Source organism: Dermacentor andersoni, chromosome 9 (genome assembly GCF_023375885.2).
Source record: "Dermacentor andersoni chromosome 9, qqDerAnde1_hic_scaffold, whole genome shotgun sequence".
NCBI classification, from domain to species: domain Eukaryota; kingdom Metazoa; phylum Arthropoda; class Arachnida; order Ixodida; family Ixodidae; genus Dermacentor; species Dermacentor andersoni.
In genome coordinates, this window is record NC_092822.1 from 9,937,501 (window position 1) to 9,956,776 (window position 19,276).

At 46.2% G+C, this 19,276-nt stretch overlaps 1 protein-coding gene and 1 long non-coding RNA gene across 3 annotated transcripts in view; one reads left to right on the top strand and one right to left on the bottom strand.

Annotated features, from left to right (window-relative positions):
* Positions 1 to 19,276, top strand: part of LOC126527011 (ectonucleotide pyrophosphatase/phosphodiesterase family member 3-like) — a 57,641-nt gene that overhangs the window by 4,772 nt on the left and 33,593 nt on the right. The window contains exons 2-6 of one of the 2 annotated variants that reach the window (XM_055068519.2): positions 4,173 to 4,309; positions 7,732 to 7,764; positions 7,861 to 7,954; positions 9,783 to 9,849; positions 18,968 to 19,139. In XM_055068519.2, the coding sequence (XP_054924494.1) occupies positions 4,173 to 4,309; positions 7,732 to 7,764; positions 7,861 to 7,954; positions 9,783 to 9,849; positions 18,968 to 19,139 (503 nt within the window). Of the gene's footprint in view, positions 1 to 3,504; positions 4,310 to 7,731; positions 7,765 to 7,860; positions 7,955 to 9,782; positions 9,850 to 18,967; positions 19,140 to 19,276 lie in introns of those variants that run through there. The other variant, XM_055068518.2, reaches the window with a different exon arrangement.
* On the bottom strand, positions 304 to 2,683 carry LOC129383757 (uncharacterized). The gene is made up of 2 exons (XR_008611625.1): positions 2,601 to 2,683; positions 304 to 1,795 (listed from the first exon to the last, which is right to left on the bottom strand). It is a non-coding gene; the product is annotated as an uncharacterized lncRNA (long non-coding RNA).

A 19,276-nucleotide genomic window follows, 5' to 3' on the forward strand; every position in this document is an offset into this window, starting at 1 on the left:
ACGAGCGGAACGAAGGAAAACCTACGGCGGTAAATATGTTTCGAAATGAAAGCAGAGGACGAGTTATACGCTACACTTTGGAGCATGTTTTTTTGAAAGAGCGTCCACCCGGCTCTCCCAACGAGTAGAACAGAAGGCGAAAGTTGTGATGCCATACCTTAATATTCCGTACGCAAGAGCGTGCACAATTGTTCTTTTGACCGAGAAAGGAACTATACTTTTACAGCGATAGAATATCCAGGCAAGACTTCGGAGTTTACTACATAAGCACGCTAAATGCATTTCTCACGACAGGTTTGAGTAAAAAAAAAAAAAAAATACACCCATGCATATACTCCACTGGCGCACAACTACATGGCGAACAAATCTTATTGTGCAAATAGATATGTTCATCTATCGACTTCATTTTCAAGGAATTTCTTAAACAAATCAGCTTTGTTTTTGAATTATTGATTACAAGAAAGTTTTTAGAAAAGCAATAAATTACGTTATAGACATCTTTTTGTAGCATATTGATCGCCAATTTGTAGCATAAATGCTTAGCTAGTAGAACGGTGTCATCGGCGTATTGAAAAATTGTGCATTTTTAAACAGCGGACGCAAGGTCATTCATGAAAATATTAAACAGTAGCGGGGCTATGATAGACTCTAGAGGGATTCCAGCTTTTGTAGGCAAAATAGAGCTAGAGTAATTGCCTAATACTACTGTTTGCGGTCTGTTCGACAGATAACATTTAAGGATGTCATGAAATAGTCCCCGGAAGCCCAATACTTTTGTGGCCACGCTGATTAATTAGAAGGGCAACGCGAATGGAGATAACCAGCTATTTTATAGATAAAAAAGTTGATTGCTTACTGGCGCATGCGCTTGAATTTTGGTGCCATAACGAGGGACGGTCGTCGGATTTTTCGAACCCTACCCCTGTCACACGGACGCGGCTAAAGTCCTTTTAACTCCCTTCAACCAAGGACGTCTTTATCTCGAGGGAGATGCGCGCCGTGTCACACGGCAGTCCTTTAGCAAAGGAAGTTTAAGGAAGTTCCCAGCGAAAGGAGATGGAAGGTCTCCCTTGCAGACTGAAGGGAGTAAGTACTCTTGTTCCCAGTGTGCTTGAATTTCGAGTCAAGAAATCACCCTCATTTTTATTAATTTCACTTTTACCAGCAATTATAACTGTTTTTATTGCATATAATACAGTATTTGAGCACTGACAAAGATATTTGAGTTGAGCAGTTACATTCGACTCTCGAACCGGGCGTTCTCGGAATGGTACATGCTACATGCTATGTTGAGTACATGCTCGTTTTTTTCTTCTTTAAGATAGATGACATTTTTAAAATGCAATGCATAAATAATTGTATTTTGTAAGAAAAGACAAGTAACCAAAACTTTTTAGCAATATATAACGTGTTTCTTTCATGACTGCGTACTAGGTGAGCAGCGCCTAATGGGCCCCCAGCGGCAGCCTTCAAAAGCTCGCTTATAGGCCGTATGACACGGAGCTAACTCCTTTGAGGTGAAACCACAGAACACCTATACTAACTTGTGAAACTCCCTTGCGGTCCATTAAGGGAAGGAACTTTGAAGGAGATCCGAGTTGCCCGTGTGACACGGTTATAAGGCTTTCACCTTAATAAAAGAAGGGGAAAAATATGTCCTTCCACAGCCTAATGTGACCACGACGTTCTCTCACAATGACCTGTTGAAGCAAACCGTTGGGAAATAAACCCGCATGGCGTTTTACTTGCTTGAAATGAAGTATGGTGTCATTCGCACAAAACACTCTTTGGCATCCTGAAATTAATGAAAGGGTGCAATAAGGCTGCGCGCACACGCACGCGCACTTAGCATGCTACACACCAGTTCAAATTGCATTGGTACTACGTGAACTAAAATTAAAGTGGTAGACATACTTTGCTGTTCTCAGAATTGATAAATAGTTTGCCCAAGGTCGCAGCGAGGGCATGAGTAAGAACACATAGTTTGTCCTAGATAGATTATCGGACGCTGCAGTCCAAGCTGTGTATTTGCGATTCCCTATCAGCGTTCAGAACGCCTGACAGAACAATCACAAAGTTAGTGTACATCGATCACTACGTTACTGCTGTGCTACTTCTCCCATGCACTTTATAATAATGAAGAACAGTTTTCACTAAAACAGCTTCGCATCGCACTTCATAGCCACTGCGCTGCAGGGTCTTAATGTCCGTAATGATATATATATATATATATATATAATCACTGCCTCTTCCAGTCCGTGAAGATGGTCGAAAAGCGAAGCTGGGTTAGTTACACCGAGTGTTACACCATGCAAACTTCGCAAGCAGTCTATATTGTAAATCTTTTGTTTCCCAATTCTTTCACCTCATTTTCGCTTTTGCGTGCTTCACGTGGGGAGCATGCTTTAGGAATGCTTTGTTTTGCGGTTCACCTTGTCTTTTCTTTCGCGCGTGAGGTTTCTGTTTGTGTTTTGACGTGTGTTTTGTTTCGCGTGCAAGTTGCGACGCCCCCTTTTTTTGCGCGCCAGTAATGAGAGCAGGCATGGCGTGAAATGAAAACCATCTGAGTGTTTTTACAGCGGAAGCTGCATATGACTAACCTTCCGTAGTTTTTTCGGCCTCCGGCAACAGAAGAAATCATCATGTGGGCCGATCATGGTGATAGTGCAGAAAGGTCCCAAGCTCAATGGCACATACCCCTGTGGAAAGGACTTAAAAATTCTCGGCGCCAATCGCGCAAACGCGCTAGTGCCACTGCTCGCGAGTTCGTCGTCGTCTTCCACAGCTGGCTCCGTTGTGAAAAAAAAAAAAAAACCCTTTCATCATCAGCAATGGCGCGCGCGTAGTTGCCTTCCACAGCTGGCTCCGTTGCCGCTCATCATTCTAGCATAGAATTCACTTCTCTTCTGTCGTCGAACAGCTGCGTTATCGATGGGGCAGACACGTATAGTTCGTACAACCGAGGAACAACATGCGCTCGAGGAGCGCCGGAGGGAACAGCAACACGAATGTAAACTGCGCCGGCGCGAAACGACCACCGACGAAGAACGTTCCCGCGATGCTCAACGAAAACGACAATCGCGAGCCCCGGCACCTCCGAACGAGCAACGACGCCAGAGTCGCAACAGAATACGGTGGCAGAAGTACCGGATGGACCGAGTGAACGACTTCAGTGGTGCGGACACCATGATACTTACCACGCATCACCGGACATGCATTGATTTGATTCTAGCCAAGAACGTCTCTAGGGTGGCAGTCGAACCACTGAGTGTATATCACAGTGATCATAAAGCAATCGTAACTACTCTGACAAATTAAAAAGTCTCAATCGAACATCAACCACTGTCTTTACTAAATCATCCATTCAAACACATCAACTCCGATCATCAGACACGTGAAACAAATCACAAACATTCCACTCATTGAAGATGAAATAGCAGCGAAAGCACTTTACTTTTCGTTTGAGAGCTTTGACTGTCGTCAGATTTCGCTGCCATTTTGCTGCCAGTGGAATGGTAGTCATTTTTTTATTCATATTGTGTGTAATGTTGTATTTGCTTGGTCTTGTGTTGTCTCTTCTTCCCCTTGATCTTGAGTTATCGCCTCTTGTGCCTGCACTGCTCGGTGTGCCTCCTCCGCTTGCAGCGCTTTGTCAGGAGACGTTGAATCTTGCATTGCCTGTGCGGCACGAGTTGCGTATACGTAAAGGACCTCCTCCTTCGTCGCGGGCGATTTGAACTGCGGGAGAATTGTGCTACTCTTTCAGTTGCAACTGTGTCATCTTCTGGCACAAACAAGATGTGGCGATGCATCAGAAGGTCAACTTAACATTGTAGATTGATTCAATGATTTCGTGAAGTTCCATTAAGCGAACCCCTAAATGCTGCCGCAAGAAAATACGAAATAAAATAAAACAAAATAAAATAAAATAAACAGATGAACACGCATTCGAGTAACAAGCGTGCTTGCGCTCCACTGTCAAGGGGGCGCAGTCGCACGGGCGGCCGGGGGTGAGACCTCGTGCCTATTATAACGGCGGCATAACGGCACAACAGCTGCGTGCCAAGCTGCGCGCGGCCGATGTGTACCACCTCAATGTGGGCTTTATCCTGCAATGTTATCTGATGTAGATGCGCCGAGCTTGTGCTTGGGACACCTGTGCGCGCACGCAGGTTCTCGCGCAGTCGGCCGGAGGAGGAGCGAGACGGGCGCGAGCCACGAGCGCGGATACATCCGCCCGAACTCGGCCGGCTTCGCGACGGGGGAGTTCCGCTTCGACATGGAGGAGGACCAGCGGCCGCCCATGTGGGTGAGGAGATCGACTGCCTTTTCGCTACGTTTCAAGCAGTGTGCCGAACTGGGCTGCGTGCCCGGTGGGTATAGCCTTTATATAGTGGGCCATTTCATTCCACGACGCTCGTATTTCTCGTTCTTACGGCGGCTTCCTTTCCATGTAACGCATCGCGCCGCGGTCATAGTTTCCTCTCGTGAACGCCATGACTGCGCATGCGTTATTTGGCTTTTTATTATCTCTCCCTTCTTTAGATCGCTACGCATCCCCCTTTTCTTCACTCTCTGTACTTATACTACGTATACCTTTGGCCTTTTAGAGTCGACAACGTTGTGCCCCTCCTGGTGGCAGTTGCCAGTTAGCTCACTTTCTTCATCATCTTTGTGTTCGTTTTTTATGTATAAAAAACCTCATTATATCCGTAATAACGATTAAACTACGCGTTTCTTGAACAAAGAGAGCAAATTTTTAACTCCAAAAGAAGCAAAAGAAGCTTTTCGATGACTCCATGTTTGGAAATTGAGGACGAAGTTAGACAATGTGGAGCATGCTTGCCGTGGCTGTATTCAAGCATTTTAAAGGGACACTAAAGGTTAATATTAAGTCAACGTGGATTGTTGAAATACCATCCCAGAAACCTCGAAACGCTTGTTTCGTGCGAAGAAGAGACTTATTTTAAGAGAAAATGCGTTCTGAAGCGTCCGCGTACCTCAAGCGCAGTTCAAATCACCCGCCCTCCGATCGAGGAATATTGACGTCATGGTCTCATAGTGACGTTGCGCCGTCGGTGAGTAAAACGGCGAGCCCGCAGACGGCGCTACGGCTTTTCTGCACAAAACGCAAACGCGCGGCCAGAAACAGAGCCAAGACAGAGCCGACAGCAGCGCGAAAGCGGAACTGTGGTGGCTAGCGGAAGGGAAAGTGCACGACGATAAGCTAGTTCTTTATTTTATGACGCCAACTTCGACGCTCGTTGCAATGGATGACCCTGACAACGATACATTAGCTCGCGATGCTGGGCTCGAGTTCAGCGATTTAAGCACTGATGAACGTGACGTGCTGTTGAGGGCTCGCGCTGCCGGCGTCGTTGCGTACTACTACGACGACGGCCTGCTTTGAAAGGCACTTCACGCGACTTCAGTAAGTCGGCGTTGAACTCGTAATCCTCTGGACGAAAGTGCAGCGAGCACATTACGTGATTTTTCGGCTCTTTGCCAGCGCGCTGTGGCAGAGGTACGGCACTTAACCACTTCGAACGGAGAGGTTCACTCTTTGGCACACAGTGCATGATAAGTAACGTTGGATTCGCCGCTGCAACTGCCCTTGGGCAAGTTCCACGGACCGTTCGCGCATCCCACGACAACACATGGACGTGGCATTCTCGCTGCTTGTTCCAAATGCAAGTTTCGCGAGCCAGCAGGACCACCGCAGCACGACGCGATAAAGAAACAATTGAAACTCCAAAGCGCGCGCGGCGCAAAGTCGAGCGCGCAGAGTCGAGCGAAAACGAAACCTTTCGTTCACCCATACTACTCAAGGGTAACGTCAATATGTTATTTTTTTCTTAGAATCGAATAGAAGTAGACAAGTAGCATTTTCTTCCGTCTTATAATCTAATGAAGGGATCTTTTTAATACGAGTAGTTGAGTACTAGTGACATAAATTATGATGAGGAGTGCTTTCGTCATCGGGCTAGTACCGGAATGTCGCTGGGGGGTCTCAAATCGTGTCGTGCATTTACCTCAATTTCTCGGTTACTAAAGCTCTGTTCGCGATTATATTGACGCCTTAGACGTTCTAGAGCATTGCTTTATCACTTTAACTTGACTTTCTTGTAACCTTTAGTGTCCCTTTAAGTGATTGCATATATTTCAATGTAATTTAACGCCCTTATAACTCTTTAATATACTAGTCGAGTATAGCGATTCAGGAAGCCTTGGTATCAAAAGGCAGGCAAGGGGGAGATTAGTATGCAAAAATAAAAGGTGAGTAAGAGGACTACCGACGATTTGTGGAAGAGGGTGATAAAACTGTTAGGACAAGTGAGAAATACACGTTACACTCATTTTACTTTGCGCCACCCGTATACAAAGGGTGTGGTTGTGGGCCAAGAAATGCGCAGATCCTCCACCCTACAATTATTTTTGCCCTGTGCGGGATCTACTCACCCATTCACTAAGCGTGTGCCACGAGCTCTCGTGACATGACGATGACTGCCGAGGTAATAATGATGGCGGTGGTGGCGTAGACGACAGTGATAATGCTTGAGACGGTGGTAACAAGAACAATCATATACCATTTCGGAGTACAATTGCTGATACCCTAAAAAAGTTATTGCATGGCTTCAACTTGTTCGCTACCTGCATGCACAGGTGTTCAAGATCAGGACTGGTATTCGCAAAACTTTCATCTCGTAAAAGCACTTCCTCGTTGGCCAGCGTTCGGCCATCCACCATTCGTGATGGTGCAACGTGGGATAACGGGACGAACGCTGCGCTCATGGCCAATTCAAAGCCAAAGTATTTTATTTAGGCATCAAAACAGTTGCCTAGGAGGCAGACACAAAGGCAATTAATGCCTGACAGTGTGTCAGCCCCATTCCCCCCACTCCCCAAACACATCACCCAACATAACTGTAATAATTGCTACATTGCCTGTTGACAAAACTTTTAAGATAAATCAGTGGAAAACACTGGTAACAATGCATCAAAACGAAAGCTTTGAACCAGACTAATCTGTATGGCGAGAAATGCACAACTATGAACGAATGATATTTGTGTCATGAAGTACAGGAAAATCGGCCAGAACAATGAAACAGGAACAATGAAAAACGAAACTCACAACTGAACCACCATGTCGTGCTCACGTAGCACCCCGAGAGAAAAAATGAAAAGCATTTCAAAACTGTGTGCCAAAAAGGTATCTGCTTATGTTCTCTTTAAATGCTTGCGCTGAGACACTTTCTGTAACAGCGGCCATAGCTGTTTCGTGTGTATCCAAGAAGTCAGGAATCTGGTATGATAGTTTTTGCGAACCGTAGTTAGTGCGAAACTTTTCTTTATTATAAGTGGTATGCTGGAGGTTGTGCGGGTGTTCTTTATGGACGTATTTTTCTTAGAGCATTGATGAATTCTGTTTCAGTTGAGTGTATATAGCTAACGCAAATTTTTTACACAGAACGTTTGTGATAGTCAAGATTCGATGCTTTTGAAATAATGGGGCAGAGCGTGCTGCGCGCGAAACATTCTCTATAGATTACAATTACGGGGAAGTTTGCGAACAAGGACCCACATTTTTGAATAAACGGAAAGATAAGAAATAAATTAGTAGAAACCTGATTCGAAGGGCAAATCGAAAAAAGAAGGCATGGTATAAAGTAAATATGTTATCAGCTTGTGTGACCCTTTTCTCTCTTTTCTTTCCTGTATGCACGCGTTCAGAGCTGGAAGCGCATCCTAGCGGTCTGCCTGCTGGTAAGTCGCACGACTCTGTCTCCTATCAATGCTCAATCTTCTCCCAGAAGAAAGCCATTAGATCGGTTCTCCAGCCCCACGCTTCACCACACGCAGGCGGTGGTGTTGCTGGTATCCTCCTTCTTGGGTGGCTACTTCCACGGTTTGCACACGGGCAAGAGGACGAAGGACCAGCAGGGAAATCTGTCCGGTACGCTTCGACAGAAGGCAAACTTCCGGTATTCATTGTTGTAACTTGCAGCTGCGGTGGGACAAACAATGTGAAAGAGAAACCTGACATCCGACATGATTGTATATCATGGGGCTACAAAGAAACCAATACGCATTAAATAGAAATAAATCATTGTGGATGATTGAAGAAAATTCAAGTCGGTCCGACAATTGAACCCGTGGGAATTACGCCCGAGAGGGGCAGTCACTGTGCCGACATTGATGGACAGGAGGCTGAAAGCTGGGAATTTCCGAGAGCGGATCACCTTCCCATTTCATGCTTCCACCTCTAACTTGAGGATTTCCACAGCACCGATCTATCATTAATTGTTCTAATGTTGCAGGTAGCGTCCGCGCGCGCTTTCGCATCTGATTTTTGTCTCTTTCTTCCACAACTGCCGCATTATAGCCCACTTGTAGTAAGACCACCATACACTTGCGGACGCTGAGACGATCGCTGTGGAGTTCAGCATAAGCATCGCGCTTCGCCGATATACGGTGCATGCACGTGTACGGCATCCTTATGCTGCAGCCGGCTGTGCACCAGTCTCGCAATCAGTCTTACCAGCCTAGATATCGCTGTCCTTTCGCTCTCTCACACACGTGCGTACACACGTGCACGCAAGCACAGAAAAGTCGCGGGCGCGAGGGTCGTGCAAGCCAATGACCATCCCGAAAGCGGGCTTCTTCGTATAAAGTTCCTTATAGCGGAGAAAATTCGGACATTATCTTGCAAGTTATGTTTTTCACTCGGCTTCATCGGCAAACGGCACCTTTGGTAGTCGTTTCACCAAATCCACACTATGCCCACCTCCAACGTAAGTTTTGTTCCGCGAATTGGAGAAAAGGAACTACAGCGAAAGCTTCCAGGAGCATGTGCCTCATCGGGCTATATTTTCGCAACCATCAAGTGAACGAGAAGCTAGCGTTTATAGAGTAAACAATTCTAAAGAAACGAAACAATAACGAAATCACGGGCACTAAAGATTGCCGCATTAGCAACGTTAGGCTAACATTCTCGAAACTGTTTACCAGCCGCATGCGCACGCAGTCTTTGTACGAAAGACTTCGAAAAGGCGTAGAACGGGAACTAGAACGCTTCTATATAGCTTTGGCTACTTGAATTCAGAAATGTTAGCCGAACTTGGCGCCTTCGTAATAGGTACAAGTCAACAATACTGTGCCCTTACATTGAACTAACCTTTGATCACGCTGGTGTAAAGTTGTTCTCGAGATTCTTCTCTTCTTCCATTCTTTTTTTTTTCTTTCGCTGCCACTGGTTTTAAAGTCACAATAAAACAATGGCGTCTCTCATAGCCGCTGTTTTCCCCTGGCATGATAAACTCCATCAATTTCAGGATCACTAAGTTTCACAGTCAGGTTTGGAGACGGCTGATTTAAGGACATCAGTGAACCGTAGCCGCCAATATCAAGGAGAGACGGAAGTATGTAATGCAAAAACTTCCAGAGACGGCGCTGTGACTGCTGGACAACTAGAAAAATTGGAGAGACCAAATGCGGAATTACATCAAATTGCTCAAACGTGCTATAGTCAGCACATAGCTTGCGCCTTTGCTTTCCCACGGTATTGCCTCACTTGAGCTTGTTCTTGCGGAGTGCAGAGTCGTTTCTCACTGCTCACTAAACTGAGAGTTTGGTGAGCGTGCGCTCTGCAATGTCAAGATTGAGTTGCGCTAAAAATGCTGCTGTAACACACAGCTTCAAGACAAACCGCGAATGACTGATGTTTTGTTTTCTTTATTTCGTGTGTTACTGACGTCCCGTGTTCTTGTTTGTGCCTTTCCCAGAGGAACTGTTTGACTCGGAATGGCAGCGACTGCCCTGCATAACCGAGGATGACGTCTGTCCTGAAGGGTGAGCTTTTCTTACATCAAGAAGGTGAACAGCGCGAACTGACTGGAGGGTCAGCATCGAAATCGAGCATTTTCTCTTAATCGCCATATATTTCAATTGAAGCTCTCAATGGTCTCCTAATTAAGGTATTTCGTCATTTTGCTTGCATTCGAATGCACCTGCGACATTTGGTTCGCGCTTGCATGGAGACCGTTGCAGCTCCTCGTAATGCGAAGAAAAGCAGCCAAAATAGTGCGCGCTTGAACACACTCGTTATTTTCATCCGCACTTGTCGAACCACTGCAATCTATGTCATTGTGATCCGGTATTTTTTAACACTGACATTTTGTTTTCAGATAAAAATAAACTAACACGTGAAATCACAGAAGCATTTCATATCAAAAAGTGTGCTGCATAAGCCAACCATCGGTTGTAATCACTGAAAATGAATTCGCTTTTTTAAATACTGGTTGAACCTTTTTAATCTGTTTTTAATCTGTTTCTGTTTTACTGACCACTCTTGGTGCACATGCTCAGCGCCGATAGCTGGGGTATTTATGTTCAGTATCTTTCCGAAAATAAAATAGTTGTGAGTAAGCGCTCGTGTGTCCCCCTGCACTGTGTCCTTGTCAATTGTGCCCGCAAAAATATTTTACTATGAATTCGTACCAACTCGCCCAACTATCAGTTCTGCTAGAGCGAAGCTTTCTTTGCCCCTTCGACTTTCCCCTGCTGCCGCTGCTGTGGTCTTGCACGCCGCTAACGCTGGCCGCGTGTGGACGTAGTTGAGACGCATGCCACTAACTCCGGCCGCGTCGGGACGTGGTTGAGACGTGGTCATGTAACAAGAAATTGGCTGCGGCTTAATTCACTTAACCATGGATATGCAAAGCAGAAGCTTGGTTTAGCCTGCTTAAGTCTCTCGGTTCCGCTTGGTTAACCTTTAATTTAGCTGTAATTATTATGCTTAGGTATACAATCATCGTTAAGCCAGATATGACGGCTGTGCCTAGGTCGGTGGCTAGACATGACTGGATTAAGCTTGGGTAGACACGCATCGTTCGATGGTGCGACGCCTGTTGTGCCACAGACAAAGCGGTCTCTGGTGTTATTAAGCATCTTCGTGACCATGATTTTTTCATCCCGACCCAGCATTTGCTGAATTAATTTGCTGAATTTGCTGAAAGAATTGAATTTCTCAAGCTAAAATTCGAAGAAATATCGTCAACTACGACTTGCACGCAACTTACAGATATGATAGCTCTTGGATTGTAATTCCCTATACGAGAAAACATAATTATGTTGCGCGAAAACTCGAAGAAACGTCTTCATAAACACCAACCGGCCGCGGCGTCCGACATTTCGCGCGCGCCGGCGCGACGGGTGTCTTGGGGGCCACGGAGCTGCGCACCCGGTTCCTTGCAGTACCTCCAGCTGGCGCTCGACTCCACTGCATCGCAACCCACCGCCCCGTTCCAAAGGGGACGCTCATAACATCCATCCATCCATCTATTGCTGCCCACGCAAGAGGCCGTGTTTCTGCCACAAAACTCGCCTTCTTGCATAGCGTTCGCGGCCAGCGTTTCCCAGTAAACATTACGGTTACATACGCTCCAGTTGCCGGGAAGCGTGAGAAGCAGTCAGGGATCTTTGAATGCTATCGCGTTCCACTCTTAAAGGCGAAGCTTAAGCGCCCCCAAATTTTTCTGCGACGCGGGGCTCTTAACGCTATCGCGTTAGTACCTGACAGGAGTGTGGCCAGTGGCGTTGCTAGGTCGTCTGGCACCCGGGGCCCATAGGTCTTCTGTCACCCCCCCCCCCCCCCCGGCTGTAGCCGGCGGAAAGAGGGGTGTCTTCAGACGTATATGACACCCCCCCCCCCCCCCCCCCCACTGGCCCCTTGCACCCGGGGCCCACGGCCCCCCGGCCCCCCCTGTTGCTACGCCACTGAGTGTGGCACAAAGGAAAGACGATCCAAGAAGCTCGTGTCAACATTTACGCGGCGGCGTGCGTGCATAATGCCCTCTGGACGCCGTAACTAGGCGTGACCCCCCCACAACTGCAGTGCAGGAGCTGCCGCGCTTGTCTCCGTGCTCACCCGCAACAGAAACGACAGTAAAGGAGGCGGTGGGGAGAATGTTAGCGAGGGAATAGAGAGAGGAGGCAGTTTTGTGAGCTACAACGCTACAACCCAGAATGGCACAGAAGTGTGCACTTAGTGCCGAGAAGACGAAGGCTCGCATAAAGCGTCGAACGGAGCAAGAACAACAGAAACAAGCGGAGCAGGCAAGGTGACATTTCACATCACGCCACGACTGCCGTATGCCGTCAATATGTCACCGCCAAATGACCTTAATGAACGCAAGCAGCAGACAAAGCTTCGCTTATATCGATTCCCACAATGCGTGGGATCTGCATATTTTTATTAGCTAAGACTTTGTAGTAGCCATTCTATTTCATGGCCAAGCTTCCCATGTCCCACAACTAACGAAGAAGAAGTTGCCCAACTCTGGTGATGCCAATTTATATATTATACTTACACGTACAACAAAGATACAACCGTCTTCTCTCTCGTTCCTTTGTGTTCTAAAAACTCGTGCTTTATGCTGATTGACCGTACGTACATTGAACTCTGACATAACGCGCACACGCACGGAAAAACATAGCGCTGGGAAAGAGCTCGTGTTCAATATCAAGTATAGTTGACCCGGGAAAGCCAACGCGCAGGTGCGCGTGCACGTCATAAGAGGCATCGTCGAGAGGTTGTCGTGTGGAAACCGAGCGCCGTGCCTTCCTAACCTGCACGTGGGGCGGCCTCTGCGGAGAGGCTTGCACCGACCCATCCGCAGCGAAGTGGTCTTAATGACGGGGCTTGCGTGGCTTGCGTTATTAGGTCGTAAGAGCAGCGCGTGCCTTTATTCTTCCTAATTCACGAACTCGGTGAGCCAGTCACTGTATTGTAGGACGCAGCTAAAACTAAAGAAATGATGTTAAAAAAAAAAAAAAAAAAACGAGGAAATGCAGAGCACGTTAATGCGGTGACTGTGCGATGACTAGGGGGACAGTCACGCACGGAACTGTCAGAAAGAGCTGTTTACTGCCAAGCGCTCCATGGTTATTTTCCAGTGACGAAGGCATTGACTGTGCGATTTACGCCAGCAATGTACTTCCCTCGCGGCGGTTCACAATAGCGATAAACAGACTCAGCGGCAGCGCACCCGGCTATAGTTGTTATGTTCGTTTGTGCGCGGAGCGCTTGGGAGCAGTGCAATCACGGCGCGCAACCGGCATGTCACGTGGTGTTCATTTTCTTTTTGTATTTCGCGAGCATCCGCAGTAAACTGAAAAAAAAAAAAAAACTAATACTTATTATACAAAGACAGAAACTGTTTATTAGGACGTTTTGCAAACCGCTCTGCAACTTTCTAATTGCAATTTTTTTCCTAGTTTGGTTGCTCCAGAACTTTGTTAATTAGTTTGGACTAATTATCGAATTAAGCAAAATTAAAAAATAGCGTGAGACACCGCATACAAAAATGAGCAACACGCATTTGGTCGCGTCGTCTTAGAGTGCATCGGCATATTTTCAAACTCTAGCTAGAGTTAGCTGAAACACCCTATTTATTTATTTATTTATTTATTTATTTATTTAATGCATACTGCGGACACGAAATCTATGCAGGGTAGATACATCTCCAGAAATGAAACACGGCCAACGCGTCATAAAAACACACAAACACTCAATGAGCATTCTTTTCATACCGATTGCTTTAAGAATTCATTCTTTCCATTAGCGATAAGAGAGTGGAATAAACTGAGTGAATCTATTAGTAACAGCCCCTCATTAGATACATTTGCTAATTCAGTGGAAGAACATCTCATTGCCTTACAGCTCTGAATTACATACTCAGGTTTATTACCGATCATCATAGCCTAACACATTAATCTATGAGTGTTCTTTTTGTATGATGCATCATACGCATGACTGCATCCTGTTTGTCATGTTCATTAGGTATGTTATATCACATGTGTTTTCAGGTGTATTTTTTTCCTTTTTTCTTGTTTGGTTTCTTGTTTTATCAGATTCTTCTTTGTTATAGTAAACTGTACCCAAATATTGAATTTGTGATGAACTACTTAATTCTTTTGTTTAGCGAAGCCAAAACCTTTGCAATAACACACTTATGATTATATAATGTATTTATATTCACTGTTCGTAAATACTACCATATGTACTTGCCCTTCCTGTTATAATCCCAAGAGGGATTGACAGTATGTGAAATAAATAAAATAAATAAATCAAATACAAGATTAGGTCACAAGAAGTAAAACAATGTTAATACAACAAAATGCTGCAACAATACAGTAAAAATGCTGATACAGAAAATAAGCGTTGCAATGCTGATATAACTTTTATTAAAGCAAATCATTCTAGTAATTAATGGTGCGTAGAAAGAAAGAGTATTTAAATAGGTTGGTTCGGGCAAAATAGGGGGTTAGAGCATTCTGGTGATGTTGACGATTAGGTCTCGTTATTAGAGAACTCGCACAAATTGCCGGGTCGAGTACCAGTTTGTTTTTAACTGAGAAAGACAGTCGAGCCGTAATCTTGTTCAACGCGATTCAAGTGTAGTAACACTATTAGACCTCATTAGTTCAGTTGGAGAGTCGAATGTCGAAATTTTTTTGTAAACGAACCGGATAGCTTGTCTTTGGATTCCTTCAAGTTTCATGTTACGTTGAGCGTAGGGATCCCAGATAATACAGGCATACTCGAGCTTCGGTCGAATTAAGTAGTAATAAGCGAGTAGTTTAACAGAGGATGGGGCGTGTTAAAAGGGGCACCGAACCAATTTTTATCGAAGTGGAGAAAGACATTTCAAGTGAAGATAATGTCACGTGTCAGCCACTTTGCCGCAAAAAGTACTTCAATGCGTTCAGCAGAAGCGGAGTTATCGGCAGTCGAACACGGCCTCAGCTGTGCTCCCCTTCCTCCTGCAATGCCTTGCAGTGCGAAGGCTACGGCGGAGACGTCACTATGTGGAGCGCAGTTCAGTTTTCCGATTTGGTGTCTATGCCGCGCTAAACGTAAGCCAAACGCGGCTGTCCTCAGAGAGCCGCAGTGCGCTTAGCCACTGGACTCGTGGCGGCATCTCGCGGCGGCCGCGGTGTAGCCGAGCGCAGCGACCAATAGCAGCCGCGTATTGGAGTGTGCTTTATGACGAAACAGAGCACACAGAATAGAGCGAGGATCATGAGGTTGTTGAAACGAGAGCGTTTGAGAGAAAGGTGACTTCGCGCTCCGCTTGCGAGCTCCACGGACCGCGCACGACAGCAGAACTTGGCTGAGAAGTTCACAACAGCGTATGCTACCCGCGGACTATGTTATTTCACCAAGCCCGAGGGGTGGTTCAGGGCCCCTTTAAGCTTGTATTTGAGAAAGCGCAGTTTACGGAATGCAGAGAAAGATATGTATTGCACATGAAGGTTCCAGGACAGGTTACTGCAAAGGCTGACACCCAATTATTTGTAGTTGGAAACTTCTTTAAGTGCAGAAAAGCCTTGCATATAACTATAATAGAAAGATGTTTTCTTGTGTGAAATGCGAAGAAAAACACTTTTTTCAACATTCAAGGTCATCCCCATTGAGTGCACCAATAGAAAATTTTACTGAGGCTATCATTCATATCATATTGGTCACTAGTGCGCGTAATTTCTTTAAACAAGACGCAATCATTCGCAAATAGTTTTATTGAACATCCGGTTTTACAACATCAACAATGTCATTCACATACCGGAGGAACAACAAAGGTCCCAATACACTTCCCTGTGGTACCCCATATGAGACTGGAAGACAGGCCGAGTGATGCCCACCTACATCCACGAGCTGTTCGCGATTGTTTAACCATTCAGCGATCCAAGAAACAAGTAGTTCTGGTGTACCATAGCTTTTTTAGCTTAAAGGGCCCCTAATCAGGTCTGGCCATATTGAGCTGACAAGCGCAGAGCATACATTGCGCAATAACAACTGTGTCTGCAAAGTATTACGTCGCTACGCGCCGTGGAAAGATCTGAAATTTCAATCCGAACGCCGTATCCCTTTACTTGCGGCCGCCGCGCTCCAAGCCGGACGGTGACGTAATCGTGCCCCTGTGCCTACGTAATCGTATCCTCAATGTGACATCGCTCGTGGTGACACATGACTTCGAGAATTATTCAAGACATATGTTATGTGTGCGATCTGTTGCTTGAATTGACGAATTGAAGTTTAGAGAAATAATAAAACACATAAGCGGAATGTCTGCGTGTTTTTTGTTTTGCTTCGCACCGAAACAAGAGAGATGTACTTGCGCTTCGTCTGCTTGTTCCCACGGTCGTGCAGTCACGTGCGCAGGTGCCGAAACTATGCCATTTTCTACCGTGTTCCAGCGCGTGATCACGCTCTGCTTGTTCTGCCTCAGTATTTGTGTAGCACTAAGTTATACCGCTAGTTACGTTTCCTTGTGCACATCGCGCAAAATCGTGCACTGCGCGAACGAGACATCTGCTCGCGCGCGACGCCGTCGGTGGAAGTGCGTAGCGCCGAAAAAAAAAAGCGAGAAGCAAAAAAAAAAAAAAAATGAAGGCGAGGCCTGTGACGTATGCGTCGTGCGATCCTCGATGTCCGGTATGGAATAACGCAGGGAAGGAATTTCGCTTGCTTAGGCTAGACGGGCGAGTGGAGAGAGCGTCGTGCTTAGCAGTGGAGCCCGCCTGCTGAAATCATGGGTTCGTGGCGCTGAAATATTTATATCTCGTCTATTAATGAGCCGTTAACATTTCTTTTTTGCGGCAGAACGCTCCCTAGAGGACACGTAACAACTTCCAACGTATAACCAAAATTTGCTATGGGGCCTGGTGAGGGGCCCTTTAAATATTAGTTTGGAATGAGGTACTTTATCGAAAGCTTTACTAAAATACAGAAAAATTAAATGAATTTTGTTGTTGTTTTCAATAGAAGAAGCAAAAGTGTGAATGACCTTGACTAGTTGTGTTACTGTAGAATATCCTTTTCGGAAACCATGTTGAGATTTGGTTATGGCACATATGCCAATTTAGTAATTGTAGCCGGTGAAATTGCCAGGCGCATCCAACTAGAATGGAGTTCCAGAATGACACCAGTTTCTAGTTGAGACCATATACAGATTGCAGCAGCAGAGGAGGCAAAAGGACAAAAAGCACGTAGGGAGAAAATTGCATTTTTGCCCGAAAGACGAAACTTTGGTTGCGTGAGCAAAAAAAAAAAAAAAATATTACCGCCCCTTCCAGACCGTGAAGATGCTCGAACAGCGAAGCTGTTAGTTACACCGAGTGTTACACCGTGCAAGTCAAACTTCGCAAGCAGTCTGTATTGTAAATCTTTTGTTTCACCGTTCTTTCACCTCATTTTCGCTTTTGCATGCTTCGTGTGGTGAGCATACTTTAGGAGTGCCTGTTTTCTTTGTTCTTTTTTTTTTTCTGTTCTCCCAGCGCTTTTTTTTGTTGTTGTTGTTGCGCGTGAGGTTTCTGTCTGTGTTTTGCCGTGCTTTTTTTTTTTTTGCGTGCAAGTTGCTGTACCCTTTCCTTGCGCGCTAGTAATCAGAGCAAGGTCTGGCGTGAAATGAAAACCATCTCATTGCTTTTTATTCATATTGTGTTCTCTCTTCTACCCCCTTGATCTTGTGTAGTCGCCTCTTGTTTCTGCACTGCTCAGTGTGCCTCCTCCGCTTGCAGTGCTTTGTCTTGAGACGTTGAGTCCTGCGTTGTTTGCTCTTGAGTTGAAGGCAGATGATGGCGCTTATATTTCGCAATCACAGCCGCGTGCTTCAAAATTAAATCTGTCCGTCACGTAAGATAATGAATGGCTCATACCCCCTTAAGCAATGCCTCATACTCCCCTAAACGCGGCCTCCCCATTACGACGACAGACGAGAAGTTAAATACTACGCTGGAATGACGAGCGGCAACGGAGCCAGCTGTGCGAGAAGACGACGACGCTCGAGCCATTGCTCACGATGATAGTTTTAGTGAACTCCAACAATGACGGCGTAGGGTCCGCATAAACAGCTCCGCTGTAATTACCAAACATCTATAAGAAGGAAGGCTCGCAGTTTTATCGGCGAGATAAGGCGCGCGCGGCGGCACTCAACCGCGCCACGTGCAGCGGCGACTCCGCCGGAGACGCAGCTCGCTCCCCTCCCACCTCTTGCGAGTGCTCACCCCTTCCCCTTTATCGCGCACTTCGTCCTTCTGCGGAACTTGTGATGGGAGCTTTCAGCAAAGAAACTCTGTAAGAGGGGGCAATCATTGAGAATTCTTCAGACTCTGATGAACGCTAAGCTTGGAGAAGAAAGCGTTACTGATATTACGGAGTAAGAAAAGTATTAAAAGAAGGAAACGCAGGCACGCTATGAAGACTGTGGAAGGACACTTCTGGTGATATTGGGCTTGATGTGTGCCGCACTAGGGCCTTCCTACATGATTAAGTGTGATTCTACGTGGCAGTCGGTTTCGTCACAATTCTCACAAGCCACAGAAGTTGTGTTTGGGACGTTAATTTTTTGTTTACTTTATTGGCGCTGAAAAAGCCATGTTCAGGTAGTGTACTGAAGCCAAATTTCTCTATAATTAAACAAATGTTTATGGTCATTCTTAGTGAACTCATAGCCCATGAGCCAACGCCTGCACTACTATGTGAATCGAGAATTCGTAGTCACGAGTGCAGCGAAGCCTAAGTTACAAACTGATCAGCCTTAGGTGCGCTCGTGACAACGAATTATCGAGTCGCACAGTACTGCATCATCACACCCGACGTACTCACGCTTCGAACAAATTTCTACTAACGTCGAACGGTCCGAGCAGGCCTTTTTCAACGTAATTCTTCCGACGGATCGTGTCGTTTTGAGGCACGTGTGAATACATCCTACCCGCTTGACGAAGTGTCGGGAGGATGACTGCCAGAACTCTTGGGACCTTTTCGAAACTTGGTGTATTCGCTTGCTGGCGCAACTTATATGGAATACCCCCGTATGCCCAGCGACTGGCCTACAGCACTGCTCCTGAGCACTTGTGACGTTGCGCGCAAGAGCGAGTGACGTCAATGCGGGCGCATGCGACGCAGGTTCACCGACCCGCCGCTGATCCTGATTTCGTTGGATGGCTTTCGGCCCGACTACCTGTCGCGCGGCCTGAACCCTTCGCTCGAGCGGCTCTCCCAGTGCGGCGTCAAGGCGCCCTTCATGCGCCCGGTGTTCCCCACCAAGACGTTCCCCAACCACTTCACCATCGTGACAGTGAGTGCGCTGGGGCTACGCAGCCACCGAGCAGCCGAGCCGCGCGTGCAATGAGGCTGGCACAACCACAGAGTCCTACCGAAAGGCTATGTGACCAATTCGGATCAAGATTTAGTTATGAGCTATTCTGCCGAAGA